Source organism: Botryllus schlosseri, chromosome 11 (assembly GCF_051294905.1).
Source record: "Botryllus schlosseri isolate E-star chromosome 11, Bs_hap1, whole genome shotgun sequence".
NCBI classification, from domain to species: Eukaryota; Metazoa; Chordata; class Ascidiacea; order Stolidobranchia; family Styelidae; genus Botryllus; species Botryllus schlosseri.
The window spans coordinates 11,223,111-11,243,097 of NC_137246.1; the positions used below are offsets into that span (position 1 = coordinate 11,223,111).

The 19,987-nt window shown below is 39.0% G+C and overlaps 2 protein-coding genes across 13 annotated transcripts in view; both read right to left on the reverse strand.

The window, feature by feature from the left end:
• LOC145450821 (uncharacterized) overlaps positions 1-10,063 on the reverse strand; it is a 52,655-nt gene extending 42,592 nt beyond the window's left edge. For all 12 annotated transcript variants that reach the window (XM_080329328.1, XM_080329334.1, XM_080329329.1 and 9 more), the window contains exons 1-22: positions 9,892-10,063; positions 9,681-9,830; positions 9,407-9,616; positions 9,113-9,157; positions 8,911-9,054; positions 8,621-8,848; positions 7,971-8,108; positions 7,701-7,907; positions 6,591-6,740; positions 6,218-6,421; positions 6,013-6,150; positions 5,748-5,954; positions 5,115-5,264; positions 4,587-4,793; positions 3,877-4,014; positions 3,613-3,819; positions 3,160-3,309; positions 2,604-2,801; positions 2,193-2,219; positions 1,924-2,130; positions 1,313-1,462; positions 934-1,083 (exon numbers count right to left, since the gene is read on the reverse strand). In XM_080329328.1, the coding sequence (XP_080185454.1) occupies positions 934-1,083; positions 1,313-1,462; positions 1,924-2,130; positions 2,193-2,219; positions 2,604-2,801; positions 3,160-3,309; positions 3,613-3,819; positions 3,877-4,014; positions 4,587-4,793; positions 5,115-5,264; positions 5,748-5,954; positions 6,013-6,150; positions 6,218-6,421; positions 6,591-6,740; positions 7,701-7,907; positions 7,971-8,108; positions 8,621-8,848; positions 8,911-9,054; positions 9,113-9,157; positions 9,407-9,616; positions 9,681-9,830; positions 9,892-9,949 (3,463 nt within the window). In that variant the 5' untranslated portion in view covers positions 9,950-10,063. The remainder of the gene's footprint in view (positions 1-933; positions 1,084-1,312; positions 1,463-1,923; positions 2,131-2,192; positions 2,220-2,603; positions 2,802-3,159; positions 3,310-3,612; positions 3,820-3,876; positions 4,015-4,586; positions 4,794-5,114; positions 5,265-5,747; positions 5,955-6,012; positions 6,151-6,217; positions 6,422-6,590; positions 6,741-7,700; positions 7,908-7,970; positions 8,109-8,620; positions 8,849-8,910; positions 9,055-9,112; positions 9,158-9,406; positions 9,617-9,680; positions 9,831-9,891) is intronic.
• A 63-nt stretch (positions 10,064-10,126) lies between these two features.
• LOC145450013 (uncharacterized) overlaps positions 10,127-19,987 on the reverse strand; it is a 120,511-nt gene continuing 110,650 nt past the window's right edge. The window contains exons 225-269 of the mRNA XM_080328466.1: positions 19,720-19,932; positions 19,508-19,657; positions 19,238-19,447; positions 19,104-19,148; positions 18,901-19,044; positions 18,628-18,840; positions 18,416-18,565; positions 18,146-18,355; positions 18,012-18,056; positions 17,809-17,952; positions 17,536-17,748; positions 17,324-17,473; positions 17,054-17,263; positions 16,920-16,964; positions 16,717-16,860; positions 16,444-16,656; positions 16,232-16,381; positions 15,962-16,171; positions 15,828-15,872; positions 15,625-15,768; positions 15,352-15,564; positions 15,140-15,289; positions 14,870-15,079; positions 14,736-14,780; positions 14,533-14,676; positions 14,260-14,472; positions 14,048-14,197; positions 13,778-13,987; positions 13,644-13,688; positions 13,441-13,584; positions 13,168-13,380; positions 12,956-13,105; positions 12,686-12,895; positions 12,552-12,596; positions 12,349-12,492; positions 12,076-12,288; positions 11,864-12,013; positions 11,594-11,803; positions 11,460-11,504; positions 11,257-11,400; positions 10,984-11,196; positions 10,772-10,921; positions 10,502-10,711; positions 10,368-10,412; positions 10,127-10,308 (exon numbers count right to left, since the gene is read on the reverse strand). Of these exons, the coding sequence (XP_080184592.1) occupies positions 10,127-10,308; positions 10,368-10,412; positions 10,502-10,711; positions 10,772-10,921; positions 10,984-11,196; positions 11,257-11,400; positions 11,460-11,504; positions 11,594-11,803; positions 11,864-12,013; positions 12,076-12,288; positions 12,349-12,492; positions 12,552-12,596; positions 12,686-12,895; positions 12,956-13,105; positions 13,168-13,380; positions 13,441-13,584; positions 13,644-13,688; positions 13,778-13,987; positions 14,048-14,197; positions 14,260-14,472; positions 14,533-14,676; positions 14,736-14,780; positions 14,870-15,079; positions 15,140-15,289; positions 15,352-15,564; positions 15,625-15,768; positions 15,828-15,872; positions 15,962-16,171; positions 16,232-16,381; positions 16,444-16,656; positions 16,717-16,860; positions 16,920-16,964; positions 17,054-17,263; positions 17,324-17,473; positions 17,536-17,748; positions 17,809-17,952; positions 18,012-18,056; positions 18,146-18,355; positions 18,416-18,565; positions 18,628-18,840; positions 18,901-19,044; positions 19,104-19,148; positions 19,238-19,447; positions 19,508-19,657; positions 19,720-19,932 (6,896 nt within the window). The remainder of the gene's footprint in view (positions 10,309-10,367; positions 10,413-10,501; positions 10,712-10,771; positions 10,922-10,983; positions 11,197-11,256; positions 11,401-11,459; positions 11,505-11,593; positions 11,804-11,863; positions 12,014-12,075; positions 12,289-12,348; positions 12,493-12,551; positions 12,597-12,685; positions 12,896-12,955; positions 13,106-13,167; positions 13,381-13,440; positions 13,585-13,643; positions 13,689-13,777; positions 13,988-14,047; positions 14,198-14,259; positions 14,473-14,532; positions 14,677-14,735; positions 14,781-14,869; positions 15,080-15,139; positions 15,290-15,351; positions 15,565-15,624; positions 15,769-15,827; positions 15,873-15,961; positions 16,172-16,231; positions 16,382-16,443; positions 16,657-16,716; positions 16,861-16,919; positions 16,965-17,053; positions 17,264-17,323; positions 17,474-17,535; positions 17,749-17,808; positions 17,953-18,011; positions 18,057-18,145; positions 18,356-18,415; positions 18,566-18,627; positions 18,841-18,900; positions 19,045-19,103; positions 19,149-19,237; positions 19,448-19,507; positions 19,658-19,719; positions 19,933-19,987) is intronic.

Here is a 19,987-nt window from a genome sequence, read left to right on the forward strand (position 1 = left end):
AACGAATGAAAAATGAAGCAACATTGTGCAACTGGAAGTTCGGAGAAGACAATTGAGTATTCCAAAACAACATATAAGATTATAAGTGGAATATTGTGTCGCATCGGCCAATTGTATACCAAAATACACAAACTAAAATATTACAATTGACTCGAAATTGATTCAGTATCAGAATATAGTAAATATTAAATAGAACACTAGCTTGTGCTCGAGATTACCGAACCACGATATGACTTATCTATTTTGCCTATCGACACTTGATTTTCATTGTTTGTCCATTTTATGTTATCTTCATCTACTATTAATTCAGGATGCACGATTCTCATTTACACGTTCTAGGCCAGTGGTTCTCAACCTTTTTCGACTCGTCGTCCCTTTATCAAGCTAGTCAAATATTTATCGATCCCCATATTTTCGGATCTGAGGAAGAGGACATATAAACGGAAAAATTGTACAGCTGACTCTGATCTCTGATAAATAGAGTAAAAAAAGGTCAACTTGACTCCGCGATCCCTGAAAATCCCGGCACCTGGGGATAGTTTGTGGCGAGTGCACCGTTGTTTTAGTTAACTTGCGGCAGTTCCAGACTAACCCGTTTTTCATGTGTATTTTGTGCCAGTATGCGGTTGCTGGATGATTAAATATATTCGACTGAACATTCAAACATGTTCACCCCCTTCGTACGTTTTCGCCCCCGTTTCTCAAAATCGATCACCTTGGGAATCACTATTCCTGGCCAAGGTGGGTGTTTGATTGAAAGACTACTCTATGTAGCTTTCACTCATTCCTAGCTTTTTATTTTATCATAATCTTGTCATGTAGTCATATGATGTTATTAATAAACTGAACTGAACTGCAGCTTCAATACAAATGATTAGAAATTTTCAGTGATATACAAAACGTTATACATTGAAAAGACGAATTGATACCGACCAGTTGCACTTGTCGGCTCCTCAAGAGTGTGCGTTTTCACTGTGACGAAAGAAGGTTCTGATAGATCCCCGGCACGCAGCACTTTGACAGTCACGAATCCGACGTCCTCCGACACTTCAAAGATTAGCCGGTCCAAATATACCTCGGGCACTGCAATGAAATATACAAAGCGTCTATTGAAATCAGGATATCATATGGTTTTCTGGAGATGGTCCTTGCAGGCACTAAAACAGTGGATAGAATGCTGTTTGAGTTAGCTAGCTTTTAAATTAGTTGAAGACGATGCATCTCAGACTTTTTTATTCAAGCATGATAATATGCAATAATTTGTCTAGGAAACGTGAGGTATATTGAATTGAAAAGAGAGTACTAAACCTACATTGCAGGTCTTCATCAATGATCACGTTTGCTTCTGTCATGTCTCCAAGCATAGCTCCTTCTGGGGAACTCAAAAACACGTTGAACGCCTCTGTATCTTCTGTCACCTCGTCGTCAATGATTTTAATGAAGCATTCGGCCAATGTTTGTCCTACAATACCGAAATATTACATGAGGGTGCATACTGCATATATTCTTCATTAAAATTGAAATTTATTTTACAACAACTGAAAGGACCCAGTAACCTGAACAGAACAAGAATCAACCTTGATTATGTCTCAAGTATTAGGATTAGTATCTTTGGATAAAAAATAATCTTCATTAATAGCATCAAATGGTGTTTGACACAAAGGCTGATTGTCGCTATTGATTCTAGATTCATAGTTACATCAGAAAAAAAGCCATGCATGAATGCAATCAATATTATCGGTTGAAAAATGTTGTTATAGCCGCGACAACAATGAAGATGACTATATACATATGGCTCAAAATATATTTATGTACTTACGATGTAGATCTACGGTACATCAATCAACGACTGCACATTTTCAATTTAATACAATAATATATAAATATGTACAATACTAAATAAATGACAGTGTAACCCGTTACCTGGCTTAAATTCGATTTCAGAGGAAGTGTCTTCAGTTCGTGGCATGTAATCCTCATCAGAAGAAGCCGTTTCATCGCCAGTATAGCAAATCACAGTAGAATTCTTAGCGATATCTCCACTTCTTTGTACGGGAATAATTAATTTTCCTGACGATTCCTTGACCACATGATCAGGCTCAGTAAATTGAATAAAAGCAATTGATGAACCTAGGAAACACAATAGACGGTGGTGGAATTGCGTGACCGATATGAAATCCACAAAAACGTACCAGGATGTAGTCCGTCGTCTGGTTGGCCTGGCAAAATATTAAATGAAATATATGATTATCAAGTGTTTGAAACAAAGCCCCCAACAGTTTGATTTACATCATAAGCAATGCTTAGATTACCGTGACATTACAATAGACTAGTTTTATGTCACGCACATGGCCATATATGTATGCAAATTTTGGGGCATATAATACCGACATGAACATCCATCACTTATAATCTTATAGAATTCCAATTACAGGTGCTCATCATGATATCAACAAACTGAGCTATAATCACATTATGTCACATCATAAGTTTTGTAAGTTTGAATAATTCCTTTCGTTAGTAGACCAGACTCAAATAAATAGTACTGTAAATTGTATCACTATTGTTGTAAATGCTAATATACGTGCTCATTGCACAATCACCTTCTTTGTCAGTAATAACAATCTTCAGAATTTCAGGATTTTTGATATCAGCGCCGGAGGGATCTTTCAAAGTGAGATAGAATGTTTCGTTTCCTTCATCAGAAATCTTATCATTGACAATCTGTATCTGTACAGGCGCCTCTGTCTGTCCCGCTTTGAATTCAACAGTCTCACGCACTGGTGTGTAGTCGTCTTTCTCTGATAAATGATTTATGATTAAAAATCGGCATATATATGTGGTGCAGGAATGTCTGCTAGTAGAAATAGTCACATTTATTGAAAAGTACACCAGTTATTCGAATGAATTTTGATTGAATAGACAGTTGGTATGATTTAATAACGTTTATACTGATTTGAAAATTATATTACCGACAAGATACTTGTAATTTAGAACGTGTAGAAACGCGGAGAAAGCTCTGTGTTATAATGTCAAGTTTGAATATTTTATTTTCATTTCTATTTATTTCACAAACATTACCAATCATATAATTAATTCAGTCTGATCTGCTGGAAACATGTTTTGAAAGCACATAGTACAATTTAAAATTTTTTGAACCTGTTGCGGACTGCGGCTCTTCTTTTGTCAAGGACTGTACCAGGACAGTGGAAGGCTTGGAGATTTCACCTTCTCTTTTAACCGTAATCTCGAAGGATTTTATCGCCTCTGGCACGGTGAATTCGGTATTTTTGAACGATACAGAGGGTGCTGAAAAAAAATTTAAATATTTCGCAAACAAAGCAACAAATCTCTCAAACAAGTGAATACTAGTGATACGATATGGTATGATCAAAGGTCGTCAGTATCAAAGTAACAAAGTACTTTTATGGAGTGGACTTTTAGTTAACAGATTTCAGTTTCATAGGCAATACTTACTTTGTATCTTACTTGGAAATTTGTAACTTAAGTATAAATTCACAACATTACTTCTACTTCTTGCCAACGATGATGACTTTGACTACAGTAGGGTATGATATGATATAACTATCAATTATGAATGAAGCAACATACTGTCCGAATCGTCCATAATCCTGATGAGGAGACTTTTCGGCTCTGCTATCGCGACTTTGTCGGGTGTTTGCAACAGCAAATCAAATGTCTCATTTCCTTCAAACACAGGATTATCCTTATCGTCGAGAATCGCTACTTTGATAGTTGCTCTGTCTTGTCCAGGAGAAAAATTGACAGTTTCCGCAACTTTCGTATAATCTTCTGCTTCTGTTAAAATGATGCAATGCGAATATTTGTCATGTGGGCAAGATTGCTGATTCTTACCTGTTGCCGAATTTTGCTTTGATACCACAGTGACGCTTCCGTCCATAGACAAGTCCCCTTGCCGTAACACGACAACATCAACTGAAGGAATGTTTTCTGAGACGGTGATCTCGGTGTTTTTGAATGAAACTGTCGGTGCTGGAAAATCAAACAAAAATACAATATCAAGCCCCATCAACATGAATGCAATACAAAAGCGAAGCTGCATAGTGACCGTAAGGGGTACAAATCCTTTCCAATAAGAAAATCAGTGAAATACCCATAACAGCAAAAGTAATGAAGCAATATTTCTGAAATTCCGACTTAGGGCGCTTTGGTAGATATCTTAAGATTGGTGAAAATTTTGTGGACGAGGTTCGACAATTTTTGGCAAAAAGTTTCACGGCGAAATTCATCAGTGAATGGATTCAAGTCATCCTAAAGAATGACAAGTTTTTTTTTATCCCAACAGGGGGTATTATGTGAAAAAAATTTTGCTTCAAGAAATTGGGATAATTGACTTCGATGAACTTGTACACATGAAAAAACCTTTTATGATGGTCCGCTTTACAAGTTATGTCAAACTCAACTGTGTTTCATACACTCTTTGACATTAATTTTTCCGAAATGTTAGGGTCTTTGTTCTGTAGATATGCCGGTTTCATTTTGCTTGTCGTTGGCATGATAAGAGACTCTCTTTCTTGATCAACTAGTTCAGCCAGTAAACTTACTAGCGGCGGCTTCTTTTTCGATAATCGTGACCTTTAATGTGTCAGGCTGCTTCAGATTAGAATCTTTGGGATTTTGCAGGACAAGGTAAAAGATTTCATTTTCTTTCTCCATGACACCGTCATCAACAATTTCAATTGGAATAGATGTCTCGTTTTGTCCAGGTTTGAATTCGATTGTTTTGTCAACAGGAGCGTAATCTTTGGATTCTGAAAATTCACAAACAGATATTACCTGCCGCTGCATTTATTTGTAGGAATTGCCCAGCAAATACTCAGTCTTACTGCACACTGCACAGTTTACAATGCGTAAGACAACAAGGTGTGTGCAACCAAGACAGGCCCAGCTTATTAATGTTAGATTTCAGACAAAATACAGCAATATATACAGCAAACAATGCATTCTATCATTCTGTAGTAGTGAATATATTCAAAGTATTATGCTATTATATAACACCTTACATCACCCTTTCACTTTTACTCAAAAGAAAACATGAAATATATGGAATTGAAAATGCTTTTAAAAAGCACCTGTAGCGGAATTTTCCTCTCCTTTGCTCAACGATACCACTGTTACTGATGAAGACCCGGATAGGTCGCCCTTTCTCACAACTTCCACGTCAAAAGTTCCAATCACTTCCGGTACTGTGAACTTGGTGTTTTTGAAGGATATCCATGGCTCTACAAAAAGGTATTCAAGATGTAAATTTCAGTCATTTCAGTCATCGCTAGAGAGAGAGAGAGAGAGAGTCTTCATTTTGATTGAAGCGAAAACAGAGCAAACAAATGGCAGCAATAATGATTGAGAAAATACATACGCACAGTATTCAGTATTGGGTGGGGATGATAAATATGACCTTGGAAGCCAACTAATCTGATCAAACAGGTAGATTGTTTCTACACAATCTGGCTGTAATTAGTGTTGGTAGAATAAAGAAAACTGAAGAAAATAAAAGATAGTAGCAAATCAATGAAGCAATCTCTGGGCTAGGTAGGGCAACATTGTTGATATGACGAAAAGAGGTAATCAGGTAGGTCATTTTTAAATCGATTATCGATATTTTGTAGTAATGCATTCCAGATGATAGGTCCTGAGTATTGTCATATCTCTCTCCGTCAGATTTTCTCTAGAAATAATAGTTGCAGAAAGTAAAGAAGTTATACCGTCCAAACTATCAGTAATTGTGATTGGAAGCTTCTTGGGATCCGATATAACCAGTTTCTCTGGTGCTTCCAGCACTAAATGGAACGTTTCATTTCCTTCCAAAACTGGATTTATTTCATCGTCGAGAATAGTGATGGTTATAGTTGCGGTGTCGTCGCCTGGTTGGAAACTAATTGTTTCTTCTAGGTCTTCAAAGTCTTCTGATTCTGTGATTGGATGATGAGGATATAGCGCTTCTGTTGTATGCCATGTAATGAGTCTTACCTTTGGCTGAATCTGGTTTTGAGACCACCTTTACTTTACCAGGCATCCCCAAGTCTCCTTGTCGTACTACTGTTATATTGACTTCACCGATGTTTTCGGATACTGTCATTTTAGAGTGCTTGAAAGCAACGGTTGGTGCTGATGAGATACAGAGACAAAAGATGTAGGGAATGACAATTTTTTCAGAACAAAGTCATATAGTTACTGGTTGGTTCTTTCTCCGTTATCGTAATATTCAGTATCTCGGGATCTACTACAAAGGCGTCTTCGGGATCTTTCAAAACGAGACGGAAAATCTCATCTCCTTCTCCAGCTACATTGTCAACGACTATTTGAATTGGAACTGGAATTTCTTCTTGCCCAGCATCAAACGTTACAACTTCATCAACTCGGAGGTAGTCCGAAGAATCTATATTATGACAAGATGCAGTGCATTATTAGTATTTTTATTAGTGCTTTTCCTACAAAATGGAGAAAATTCAGCATTGGTGATGAGATTCGGTGAAAAAGAAGACGGAAAAATATAAAAGATTCAAACATGAACAGAATCGAACGCATATCCAGTAATAATAATTCACCTGTGGCAGAATTAGGCTCTCCTGTGCTGTTAGATACCACTTTCACTGTAGATGAACCAGAGAGGTCTCCTTCTCTGCGTACTTTTACTTCGAACAAGCCAATACTTTCAGGAACGCTCAACTTTGTGTTTTTGAATGATACCGCGGGCTCTGAATTGGTGCAAATATTAAGCTGGCTGAAGGGGTCGCAAATTTTGAATAAAAGCAGAAATAAGATAACCCCTCTGTGTAATGTATTTATGCATGTAACATTTATGCAATATGATTGAAGAGACTCGTGGAGGTACAGCACGCAATCGCAAAATATATTCATATTGAAATAGATCCAGATATTTTCGGCTGACACTTGTCAGGTGTAGGGCTGGGCACAATGATTCCAGTACTCGAATCTGAATCGAGTATTAATTTCAATGATTCGAGTCGAGTACTAAAAGACCAGTTTTTCGAGTACTGAAATTATACGCTTATCGCCACTGAAAGTTAATTTATCAACGAGAATTATAGTTTCCATGCTAATTTTCACTGTTGCAGCCTTGAAGCCTTGATTGGCGATATCGTAGTATACGAAAAATGTAATACAAAGCTATGAATGTTGCTGGACGTAGCGCATTTCTGAAGTCATGATTATTGCACAACATTGTCACAAAGTGGAATGAAATCAGTATGGTCGAAAAAATACCGAAGCATCATTTATGAGATGGGTATCAGACATTATATTCTTTGTGGTGGCCTAAACGGTACATATTTGAACTTCAGATGCATTACATTATGTTATGACGTCATAATGGGTGATACTCGATTACTCGACTTGACGCATATTCCGTGATTCAGAATCGAATCACTCAGGTACTCGATTTTGCCCAGCCCTAGTCAGGTGTAATATGGCGACACCCGCATAAAAATGTGGATTTTTATGCCTGGATTATTTGAATTTTTGTGCTTGTGATGACATAATCGGTAGTAAGACCGTTGATGTGCAATATTCTTCTGAATTCTCTACTAGTTGCTGACTACCCGATGAGTTTCAGCAAAAAATATTTGGGTTCATGATAATAATCAATTGCATATTGCATAATTGATTCCTTGACTGATATCGTAATTGAATCATACCGTCTGTTTCGTCAGTGATTCTGATCAAAATTCTTTCTGGATTGGATATCACAACTTGGTCGGGTTTCTCTAGTACAAGATGAAAGGTTTCATTTCCTTCTCTAATCGGTTTCGCTGTGTCGTCTAAAATTGTCACGGTCACAATGGCTGCATCTTGTCCAGGCTTGAATTTGATAGCTTCTACAAGCTTCTCGTAATCTTCGGCCTCTGTTGTTGATAACGATGAGAGTGGTATCATTGCTTTCATTCCTGACACGACATAAGCTGTACCTTTAGCAGAACTAGGTTCTGAAGTGACGGTGATTTTCCCGGGCACGGATACATCTCCTCTTCTAACCAATGGAACTTGGATTGTGTTGATGTTTTCAGATACAGTGATTTCATTGTACTTGAATGAGACAAATGAACCTTGGAGGCAAAAGTAATGAGTTGACATAAGGCTGTTTGCATGTAATTCAAATAAAATCATCAGTTAAAAAAGCGGTTCAAAGCAGCAATGTTAGGGTGTCAATTTTCCATATAAAGCAGATTTGAACTAGGACTTTAGTTTAAATAGGAGCTCAATCCACAACTACATGTTTTCAAGTCAAATCAGAGAGTCTGTTTGTTTAACCCATCGAAATTTACAGAGCTTGTATTAGGACGCAAAGAGGCCAAAAAAGTTACATCTGCTAAAGGAAAAAAATGGGAAAATTTTATTGTGCTTCAATATTTTTCAGATTATATCAACATGTTATCTTTATCATAATATTATTATAACATCGATACAAAAATAAAGGAATGTTATGTAACTTAACATTACATGCAAAAATTTACACACTTCTGATTTACTATGATTTAAAGTTGAACAAAATAACAAATGTTTGTAAGTCAAACAACGAATACGAAAACACTGCATTGAGACGCAGAATTGCGATTACCGGTGTCTGTAACCGTCTTTTTATCATCTTTATCATCAATGATAATCTTGGCCTTCTCCGGCATAGTGATAAGAGCCTTTGTTGGATCTTGCAGAAGCAAATCGAATGCTTCTGAGTTTTCAAAAACCGGATTGATTTCATCATTCAGAATTTCGATTTGGACAGGCTGTGTGGTTTCACCAGCTTTGAACTCAACAGTCACCTGGACTCTATTGAAATCCTCCATTTCTGCAGTTCGAAGAGATTATATATTACATATCACCATCAAACCTATGACATTGTTAAATTACCTGTAGCGGCATACGGATCAGTTCTAATTTGTGATACGACTTTAACGGTTGATGGTTGTGATGTGTCACCGTCACGCAAGACGTTTACCAGCAATGTTCCATAATTTTCAGACACTTTATACTCCATGTATTCGAATTTGATTCCTTTAAAAGATATCCCAATTATTTGCATTGAATGACGAAAGAATTACAAATTTACTACCCGGCAGAACTGACGACACATAATCAGATGATTCTTTTGCGGTATCTGAAAAAAAAAACTCTTGCAATATTGGAAATGGTACGATTTGAAAGTAGTGGACAAAAACATCAAGAAATCCACCCAATATTTTGATGTGAATTACAAAAGTAATGTTGAGATATTGCCAATACGTCCCGAAAATCAGAGAAATTGATTAGAACTATCGCAGTGTAAAAACTTCAATGAAAAAAAGTTTTTGAATATATTGGACATATTATACATAAGAAAACGATTATGAGGATTACGCAAGATTACCATCATCTTTTGCATCGTTAATGACAACTTTTGTCTCTTCAGGCATAGCAATACGAGCATTATCCGGACTGTCGAATATTAAGTTGAATGATTCTTTGCCTTCTTTGACAGGGTCCTCCGGATCGTCCATGATGGTTATTGTAAGAAAGACTTCCTCTTGTCCAATAGAAAATTGGATGGAGTTGTCGACTTTTAGAAAGTCAATGGCTTCTGCACGAAAGGAAGACAGTAATTAAAGAAAAAGTACAGATATTTCAGACAAATTTGTTCAAACCAGTAGCTTTCTTGGGATTATCTGACGGCACGGACAAAATTTTGACAGCAGATGGCATATCCAAAGACCCCTGACGAAGAACAGGAACTTGCAAAGTACCAATATTTTCAGGAACATCATACAATGTATGCTTGAAAGATATAGTTGGAGCTGTTTAATAAAAACATATGTTATAATCGAGATTGTGATATGAAATGAAAGATGAACGAACTGTTTGAAACGTCTGGTTTCAGAGAATCCTTGATAACGATCTTTGCCTTTTCGGGCATTGTTACAGTGGCTTTGTCGGGATCGTACAAGACCAAATCAAAGCTTTCGGGCTCTTCTGTTAAGCTATCGTCTGTGACTTTAACTACAATAGGCTGTGTGGTCTCTCCTGGTTGGAATTCGACCGTCTCATCAACTTCTTCGAAATCTTGACCCTCTGCAAAATTGACCGAATGAAGTCAAATATTCCTACCACAAAACTCAATGCCTCTCAAACCTTTGGCTGCATTAGGTTCGTGCCTCGGTTGCGATTTGACCTTCACCGTTGCAGGCTTAGATGAATCACCTTCCCGAACGACAGTTACAACCAACTGACCAGTTTCTTCAGTGACGTCGTATTCAGGCGAGCTAAACTTTACTTCTAAAAATCATCACAGTACATCAGCAGTTGTGAAAAACTAACGAAATCTAAATGCTTACTAGGCATGTTGTCCTCAACATAGTCGTTGGATGGTGTGGCTTTAGCTAAAAGTAGAACACGCACAGTTATGGAGATTCAAGGACGAAATAACGAAAAAAGAGATGGGAATAAGGAAAATTGAACAACTAATTACCGTCTTCTTTTTCGTCATCGATGATTATCTTTGTCTCTTCGTATGGTATTACTACCGCATTTGTAGGTTCTTTGAATACCAAATTGAACGATTCTGGACCTTCTTTGATAGGATTCGAATCGTCGTTGACAATTGTAACAGTAAGAGGATATTTGTCTTGTCCTGCGGAAAACTCAATGACCTCATCGACTTTAACATAGTCACTCGTCTCTGTGAGTATAACAACACTGGTTGTGGAAAAATGTGCATAAAGTGATTCAGTTTTCAGACCTGTAGCTTCTTTGGGATTTTCAGAAGGCATCGACTGGATTCGTACGCTAGTAGGCTTTGTCAAAGAACCTTTACGTAAGATGATCACATCGAAGGTACCAACATCTTCCAAGACCTGATATGTTTCTTCAGCGAATGAAATTGTCGGCGCTTGAATGAAAAGCATATCCAATTAGCGAGAGAACAATAAAGAGAGATTCTGTACAACGTACTGTCAGACACATCAGGCGTCGCGGAATCCGTGATAACAATCTTTGCCTTTTCGGGCATTGTTACAGTGGCTTTGTCTGGATCGTACAAGACCAAATCAAAGCTTTCGGGCTCTTCTGTTAAACTATCGTCTGTGACTTTAACTACAATAGGCTGTGTGGTCTCTCCTGGTTGGAATTCGACTGTCTCATCAACTTCTTCGAAATCTTGACCCTCTGCAAAATTGACCGAATGAAGTCAAATATTACTACCACTAAAGTCAATGCCTCTCAAACCTTTGGCTGCATTAGGTTCGTGCCTTGGTTGCGATTTGACCTTCACCGTTGCAGGCTTAGATGAATCACCTTCCCGAACGACAGTTACAACCAACTGACCAGTTTCTTCAGTGACGTCGTATTCAGGCGAGCTAAACTTTACTTCTAAAAATCATCACAGTACATCAGCAGTTGTGAAAAACTAACGAAATCTAAATGCTTACTAGGCATGTTGTCCTCAACATAGTCGTTGGATGGTGTGGCTTTAGCTAAAAGTAGAACACGCACAGTTATGGAGATTCAAGGACGAAATAACGAAAAAAGAGATGGGAATAAGGAAAATTGAACAACTAATTACCGTCTTCTTTTTCGTCATCGATGATTATCTTTGTCTCTTCGTATGGTATTACTACCGCATTTGTAGGTTCTTTGAATACCAAATTGAACGATTCTGGACCTTCTTTGATAGGATTCGAATCGTCGTTGACAATTGTAACAGTAAGAGGATATTTGTCTTGTCCTGCGGAAAACTCAATGACCTCATCGACTTTAACGTAGTCACTCGTCTCTGTGAGTATAACAACACTGGTTGTGGAAAAATGTGCATAAAGTGATTCAGTTTTCAGACCTGTAGCTTCTTTGGGATTTTCAGAAGGCATCGACTGGATTCGTACGCTAGTAGGCTTTGTCAAAGAACCTTTACGTAAGATGATCACATCGAAGGTACCAACATCTTCCAAGACCTCATATGTTTCTTCAGCGAATGAAATTGTCGGCGCTTGAATGAAAAGCACATCCAATTAGCGAGAGAACAATAAAGAGAGATTCTGTAAAACGTACTGTCGGACACATCAGGCTTCGCGGAATCCGTGATAACAATCTTTGCCTTTTCGGGCATTGTTACAGTGGCTTTGTCTGGATCGTACAAGACCAAATCAAAGCTTTCGGGCTCTTCTGTTAAGCTATCGTCTGTGACTTTAACTACAATAGGCTGTGTGGTCTCTCCTGGTTGGAATTCGACTGTTTCATCAACTTCTTCGAAATCTTGACCCTCTGCAAAATTGACCGAATGAAGTCAAATATTACTACCACAAAAGTCAATGCCTCTCAAACCTTTGGCTGCATTAGGTTCGTGCCTCGGTTGCGATTTGACCTTCACCGTTGCAGGCTTAGATGAATCACCTTCCCGAACGACAGTTACAACCAACTGACCAGTTTCTTCAGTGACGTCGTATTCAGGCGAGCTAAACTTTACTTCTAAAAATCATCACAGTACATCAGCAGTTGTGAAAAACTAACGAAATCTAAATGCTTACTAGGCATGTTGTCCTCAACATAGTCGTTGGATGGTGTGGCTTTAGCTAAAAATAGAACACGCACAGTTATGGAGATTCAAGGACGAAATAACGAAAAAAGAGATGGGAATAAGGAAAATTGAACAACTAATTACCGTCTTCTTTTTCGTCATCGATGATTATCTTTGTCTCTTCGTATGGTATTACTACCGCATTTGTAGGTTCTTTGAATACCAAATTGAACGATTCTGGACCTTCTTTGATAGGATTCGAATCGTCGTTGACAATTGTAACAGTAAGAGGATATTTGTCTTGTGCTGCGGAAAACTCAATGACCTCATCGACTTTAACGTAGTCACTCGTCTCTGTGAGTATAACAACACTGGTTGTGGAAAAATGTGCATAAAGTGATTCAGTTTTCAGACCTGTAGCTTCTTTGGGATTTTCAGAAGGCATCGACTGGATTCGTACGCTAGTAGGCTTTGTCAAAGAACCTTTACGTAAGATGATCACATCGAAGGTACCAACATCTTCCAAGACCTCATATGTTTCTTCAGCGAATGAAATTGTCGGCGCTTGAATGAAAAGCACATCCAATTAGCGAGAGAACAATAAAGAGAGATTCTGTAAAACGTACTGTCGGACACATCAGGCTTCGCCGAATCCGTGATAACAATCTTTGCCTTTTCGGGCATTGTTACAGTGGCTTTGTCTGGATCGTACAAGACCAAATCAAAGCTTTCGGGCTCTTCTGTTAAGCTATCGTCTGTGACTTTAACTACAATAGGCTGTGTGGTCTCTCCTGGTTGGAATTCGACTGTCTCATCAACTTCTTCGAAATCTTGACCCTCTGCAAAATTGACCGAATGAAGTCAAATATTACTACCACAAAAGTCAATGCCTCTCAAACCTTTGGCTGCATTAGGTTCGTGCCTCGGTTGCGATTTGACCTTCACCGTTGCAGGCTTAGATGAATCACCTTCCCGAACGACAGTTACAACCAACTGACCAGTTTCTTCAGTGACGTCGTATTCAGGCGAGCTAAACTTTACTTCTAAAAATCATCACAGTACATCAGCAGTTGTGAAAAACTAACGAAATCTAAATGCTTACTAGGCATGTTGTCCTCAACATAGTCGTTGGATGGTGTGGCTTTAGCTAAAAGTAGAACACGCACAGTTATGGAGATTCAAGGACGAAATAACGAAAAAAGAGATGGGAATAAGGAAAATTGAACAACTAATTACCGTCTTCTTTTTCGTCATCGATGATTATCTTTGTCTCTTCGTATGGTATTACTACCGCATTTGTAGGTTCTTTGAATACCAAATTGAACGATTCTGGACCTTCTTTGATAGGATTCGAATCGTCGTTGACAATTGTAACAGTAAGAGGATATTTGTCTTGTCCTGCGGAAAACTCAATGACCTCATCGACTTTAACGTAGTCACTCGTCTCTGTGAGTATAACAACACTGGTTGTGGAAAAATGTGCATAAAGTGATTCAGTTTTCAGACCTGTAGCTTCTTTGGGATTTTCAGAAGGCATCGACTGGATTCGTACGCTAGTAGGCTTTGTCAAAGAACCTTTACGTAAGATGATCACATCGAAGGTACCAACATCTTCCAAGACCTCATATGTTTCTTCAGCGAATGAAATTGTCGGCGCTTGAATGAAAAGCACATCCAATTAGCGAGAGAACAATAAAGAGAGATTCTGTAAAACGTACTGTCGGACACATCAGGCTTCGCGGAATCCGTGATAACAATCTTTGCCTTTTCGGGCATTGTTACAGTGGCTTTGTTTGGATCGTACAAGACCAAATCAAAGCTTTCGGGCTCTTCTGTTAAGCTATCGTCTGTGACTTTAACTACAATAGGCTGTGTGGTCTCTTCTGGTTGGAATTCGACTGTCTCATCAACTTCTTCGAAATCTTGACCCTCTGCAAAATTGACCGAATGAAGTCAAATATTACTACCACAAAAGTCAATGCCTCTCAAACCTTTGGCTGCATTAGGTTCGTGCCTCGGTTGCGATTTGACCTTCACCGTTGCAGGCTTAGATGAATCACCTTCCCGAACGACAGTTACAACCAACTGACCAGTTTCTTCTGCGACGTCGTATTCAGGCGAGCTAAACTTTACTTCTAAAAATCATCACAGTACATCAGCAGTTGTGAAAAACTAACGAAATCTAAATGCTTACTAGGCATGTTGTCCTCAACATAGTCGTTGGATGGTGTGGCTTTAGCTAAAAGTAGAACACGCACAGTTATGGAGATTCAAGGACGAAATAACGAAAAAAGAGATGGGAATAAGGAAAATTGAACAACTAATTACCGTCTTCTTTTTCGTCATCGATGATTATCTTTGTCTCTTCGTATGGTATTACTACCGCATTTGTAGGTTCTTTGAATACCAAATTGAACGATTCTGGACCTTCTTTGATAGGATTCGAATCGTCGTTGACAATTGTAACAGTAAGAGGATATTTGTCTTGTCCTGCGGAAAACTCAATGACCTCATCGACTTTAACGTAGTCACTCGTCTCTGTGAGTATAACAACACTGGTTGTGGAAAAATGTGCATAAAGTGATTCAGTTTTCAGACCTGTAGCTTCTTTGGGATTTTCAGAAGGCATCGACTGGATTCGTACGCTAGTAGGCTTTGTCAAAGAACCTTTACGTAAGATGATCACATCGAAGGTACCAACATCTTCCAAGACCTCATATGTTTCTTCAGCGAATGAAATTGTCGGCGCTTGAATGAAAAGCACATCCAATTAGCGAGAGAACAATAAAGAGAGATTCTGTAAAACGTACTGTCGGACACATCAGGCTTCGCGGAATCCGTGATAACAATCTTTGCCTTTTCGGGCATTGTTACAGTGGCTTTGTCTGGATCGTACAAGACCAAATCAAAGCTTTCGGGCTCTTCTGTTAAGCTATCGTCTGTGACTTTAACTACAATAGGCTGTGTGGTCTCTTCTGGTTTGAATTCGACTGTCTCATCAACTTCTTCGAAATCTTGACCCTCTGCAAAATTGACCGAATGAAGTCAAATATTACTACCACAAAAGTCAATGCCTCTCAAACCTTTGGCTGCATTAGGTTCGTGCCTCGGTTGCGATTTGACCTTCACCGTTGCAGGCTTAGATGAATCACCTTCCCGAACGACAGTTACAACCAACTGACCAGTTTCTTCAGCGACGTCGTATTCAGGCGAGCTAAACTTTACTTCTAAAAATCATCACAGTACATCAGCAGTTGTGAAAAACTAACGAAATCTAAATGCTTACTAGGCATGTTGTCCTCAACATAGTCCTTGGATGGTGTGGCTTTAGCTAAAAGTAGAACACGCACAGTTATGGAGATTCAAGGACGAAATAACGAAAAAAGAGATGGGAATAAGGAAAATTGAACAACTAATTACCGTCTTCTTTTTCGTCATCGATGATTATCTTTGTCTCTTCGTATGGTATTACTACCGCATTTGTAGGTTCTTTGAATACCAAATTGAACGATTCTGGACCTTCTTTGATAGGATTCGAATCGTCGTTGACAATTGTAACAGTAAGAGGATATTTGTCTTGTCCTGCGGAAAACTCAATGACCTCATCGACTTTAACGTAGTCACTCGTCTCTGTGAGTATAACAACACTGGTTGTGGAAAAATGTGCATAAAGTGATTCAGTTTTCAGACCTGTAGCTTCTTTGGGATTTTCAGAAGGCATCGACTGGATTCGTACGCTAGTAGGCTTTGTCAAAGAACCTTTACGTAAGATGATCACATCGAAGGTACCAACATCTTCCAAGACCTCATATGTTTCTTCAGCGAATGAAATTGTCGGCGCTTGAATGAAAAGCACATCCAATTAGCGAGAGAACAATAAAGAGAGATTCTGTAAAACGTACTGTCGGACACATCAGGCTTCGCGGAATCCGTGATAACAATCTTTGCCTTTTCGGGCATTGTTACAGTGGCTTTGTCTGGATCGTACAAGACCAAATCAAAGCTTTCGGGCTCTTCTGTTAAGCTATCGTCTGTGACTTTAACTACAATAGGCTGTGTGGTCTCTCCTGGTTGGAATTCGACTGTTTCATCAACTTCTTCGAAATCTTGACCCTCTGCAAAATTGACCGAATGAAGTCAAATATTACTACCACAAAAGTCAATGCCTCTCAAACCTTTGGCTGCATTAGGTTCGTGCCTCGGTTGCGATTTGACCTTCACCGTTGCAGGCTTAGATGAATCACCTTCCCGAACGACAGTTACAACCAACTGACCAGTTTCTTCAGTGACGTCGTATTCAGGCGAGCTAAACTTTACTTCTAAAAATCATCACAGTACATCAGCAGTTGTGAAAAACTAACGAAATCTAAATGCTTACTAGGCATGTTGTCCTCAACATAGTCGTTGGATGGTGTGGCTTTAGCTAAAAGTAGAACACGCACAGTTATGGAGATTCAAGGACGAAATAACGAAAAAAGAGATGGGAATAAGGAAAATTGAACAACTAATTACCGTCTTCTTTTTCGTCATCGATGATTATCTTTGTCTCTTCGTATGGTATTACTACCGCATTTGTAGGTTCTTTGAATACCAAATTGAACGATTCTGGACCTTCTTTGATAGGATTCGAATCGTCGTTGACAATTGTAACAGTAAGAGGATATTTGTCTTGTGCTGCGGAAAACTCAATGACCTCATCGACTTTAACGTAGTCACTCGTCTCTGTGAGTATAACAACACTGGTTGTGGAAAAATGTGCATAAAGTGATTCAGTTTTCAGACCTGTAGCTACTTTGGGATTTTCAGAAGGCATCGACTGGATTCGTACGCTAGTAGGCTTTGTCAAAAAACCTTTACGTAAGATGATCACATCGAAGGTACCAACATCTTCCAAGACCTCATATGTTTCTTCAGCGAATGAAATTGTCGGCGCTTGAATGAAAAGCACATCCAATTAGCGAGAGAACAATAAAGAGAGATTCTGTAAAACGTACTGTCGGACACATCAGGCTTCGCCGAATCCGTGATAACAATCTTTGCCTTTTCGGGCATTGTTACAGTGGCTTTGTCTGGATCGTACAAGACCAAATCAAAGCTTTCGGGCTCTTCAGTTAAGCTATCGTCTGTGACTTTAACTACAATAGGCTGTGTGGTCTCTCCTGGTTGGAATTCGACTGTCTCATCAACTTCTTCGAAATCTTGACCCTCTGCAAAATTGACCGAATGAAGTCAAATATTACTACCACAAAAGTCAATGCCTCTCAAACCTTTGGCTGCATTAGGTTCGTGCCTCGGTTGCGATTTGACCTTCACCGTTGCAGGCTTAGATGAATCACCTTCCCGAACGACAGTTACAACCAACTGACCAGTTTCTTCAGTGACGTCGTATTCAGGCGAGCTAAACTTTACTTCTAAAAATCATCACAGTACATCAGCAGTTGTGAAAAACTAACGAAATCTAAATGCTTACTAGGCATGTTGTCCTCAACATAGTCGTTGGATGGTGTGGCTTTAGCTAAAAGTAGAACACGCACAGTTATGGAGATTCAAGGACGAAATAACGAAAAAAGAGATGGGAATAAGGAAAATTGAACAACTAATTACCGTCTTCTTTTTCGTCATCGATGATTATCTTTGTCTCTTCGTATGGTATTACTACCGCATTTGTAGGTTCTTTGAATACCAAATTGAACGATTCTGGACCTTCTTTGATAGGATTCGAATCGTCGTTGACAATTGTAACAGTAAGAGGATATTTGTCTTGTCCTGCGGAAAACTCAATGACCTCATCGACTTTAACGTAGTCACTCGTCTCTGTGAGTATAACAACACTGGTTGTGGAAAAATGTGCATAAAGTGATTCAGTTTTCAGACCTGTAGCTTCTTTGGGATTTTCAGAAGGCATCGACTGGATTCGTACGCTAGTAGGCTTTGTCAAAGAACCTTTACGTAAGATGATCACATCGAAGGTACCAACATCTTCCAAGACCTCATATGTTTCTTCAGCGAATGAAATTGTCGGCGCTTGAATGAAAAGCACATCCAATTAGCGAGAGAACAATAAAGAGAGATTCTGTAAAACGTACTGTCGGACACATCAGGCTTCGCGGAATCCGTGATACCAATCTTTGCCTTTTCGGGCATTGTTACAGTGGCTTTGTCTGGATCGTACAAGACCAAATCAAAGCTTTCGGGCTCTTCTGTTAAGCTATCGTCTGTGACTTTAACTACAATAGGCTGTGTGGTCTCTCCTGGTTGGAATTCGACTGTCTCATCAACTTCTTCGAAATCTTGACCCTCTGCAAAATTGACCGAATGAAGTCAAATATTACTACCACAAAAGTCAATGCCTCTCAAACCTTTGGCTGCATTAGGTTCGTGCCTCGGTTGCGATTTGACCTTCACCGTTGCAGGCTTAGATGAATCACCTTCCCGAACGACAGTTACAACCAACTGACCAGTTTCTTCAGTGACGTCGTATTCAGGCGAGCTAAACTTTACTTCTAAAAATCATCACAGTACATCAGCAGTTGTGAAAAACTAACGAAATCTAAATGCTTACTAGGCATGTTGTCCTCAACATAGTCGTTGGATGGTGTGGCTTTAGCTAAAAGTAGAACACGCACAGTTATGGAGATTCAAGGACGAAATAACGAAAAAAGAGATGGGAATAAGGAAAATTGAACAACTAATTACCGTCTTCTTTTTCGTCATCGATGATTATCTTTGTCTCTTCGTATGGTATTACTACCGCATTTGTAGGTTCTTTGAATACCAAATTGAACGATTCTGGACCTTCTTTGATAGGATTCGAATCGTCGTTGACAATTGTAACAGTAAGAGGATATTTGTCTTGTCCTGCGGAAAACTCAATGACCTCATCGACTTTAACGTAGTCACTCGTCTCTGTGAGTATAACAACACTGGTTGTGGAAAAATGTGCATAAAGTGATTCAGTTTTCAGACCTGTAGCTTCTTTGGGATTTTCAGAAGGCATCGACTGGATTCGTACGCTAGTAGGCTTTGTCAAAGAACCTTTACGTAAGATGATCACATCGAAGGTACCAACATCTTCCAAGACCTCATATGTTTCTTCAGCGAATGAAATTGTCGGCGCTTGAATGAAAAGCACATCCAATTAGCGAGAGAACAATAAAGAGAGATTCTGTAAAACGTACTGTCGGACACATCAGGCTTCGCGGAATCCGTGATAACAATCTTTGCCTTTTCGGGCATTGTTACAGTGGCTTTGTCTGGATCGTACAAGACCAAATCAAAGCTTTCGGGCTCTTCTGTTAAGCTATCGTCTGTGACTTTAACTACAATAGGCTGTGTGGTCTCTCCTGGTTGGAATTCGACTGTCTCATCAACTTCTTCGAAATCTTGACCCTCTGCAAAATTGACCGAATGAAGTCAAATATTACTACCACAAAAGTCAATGCCTCT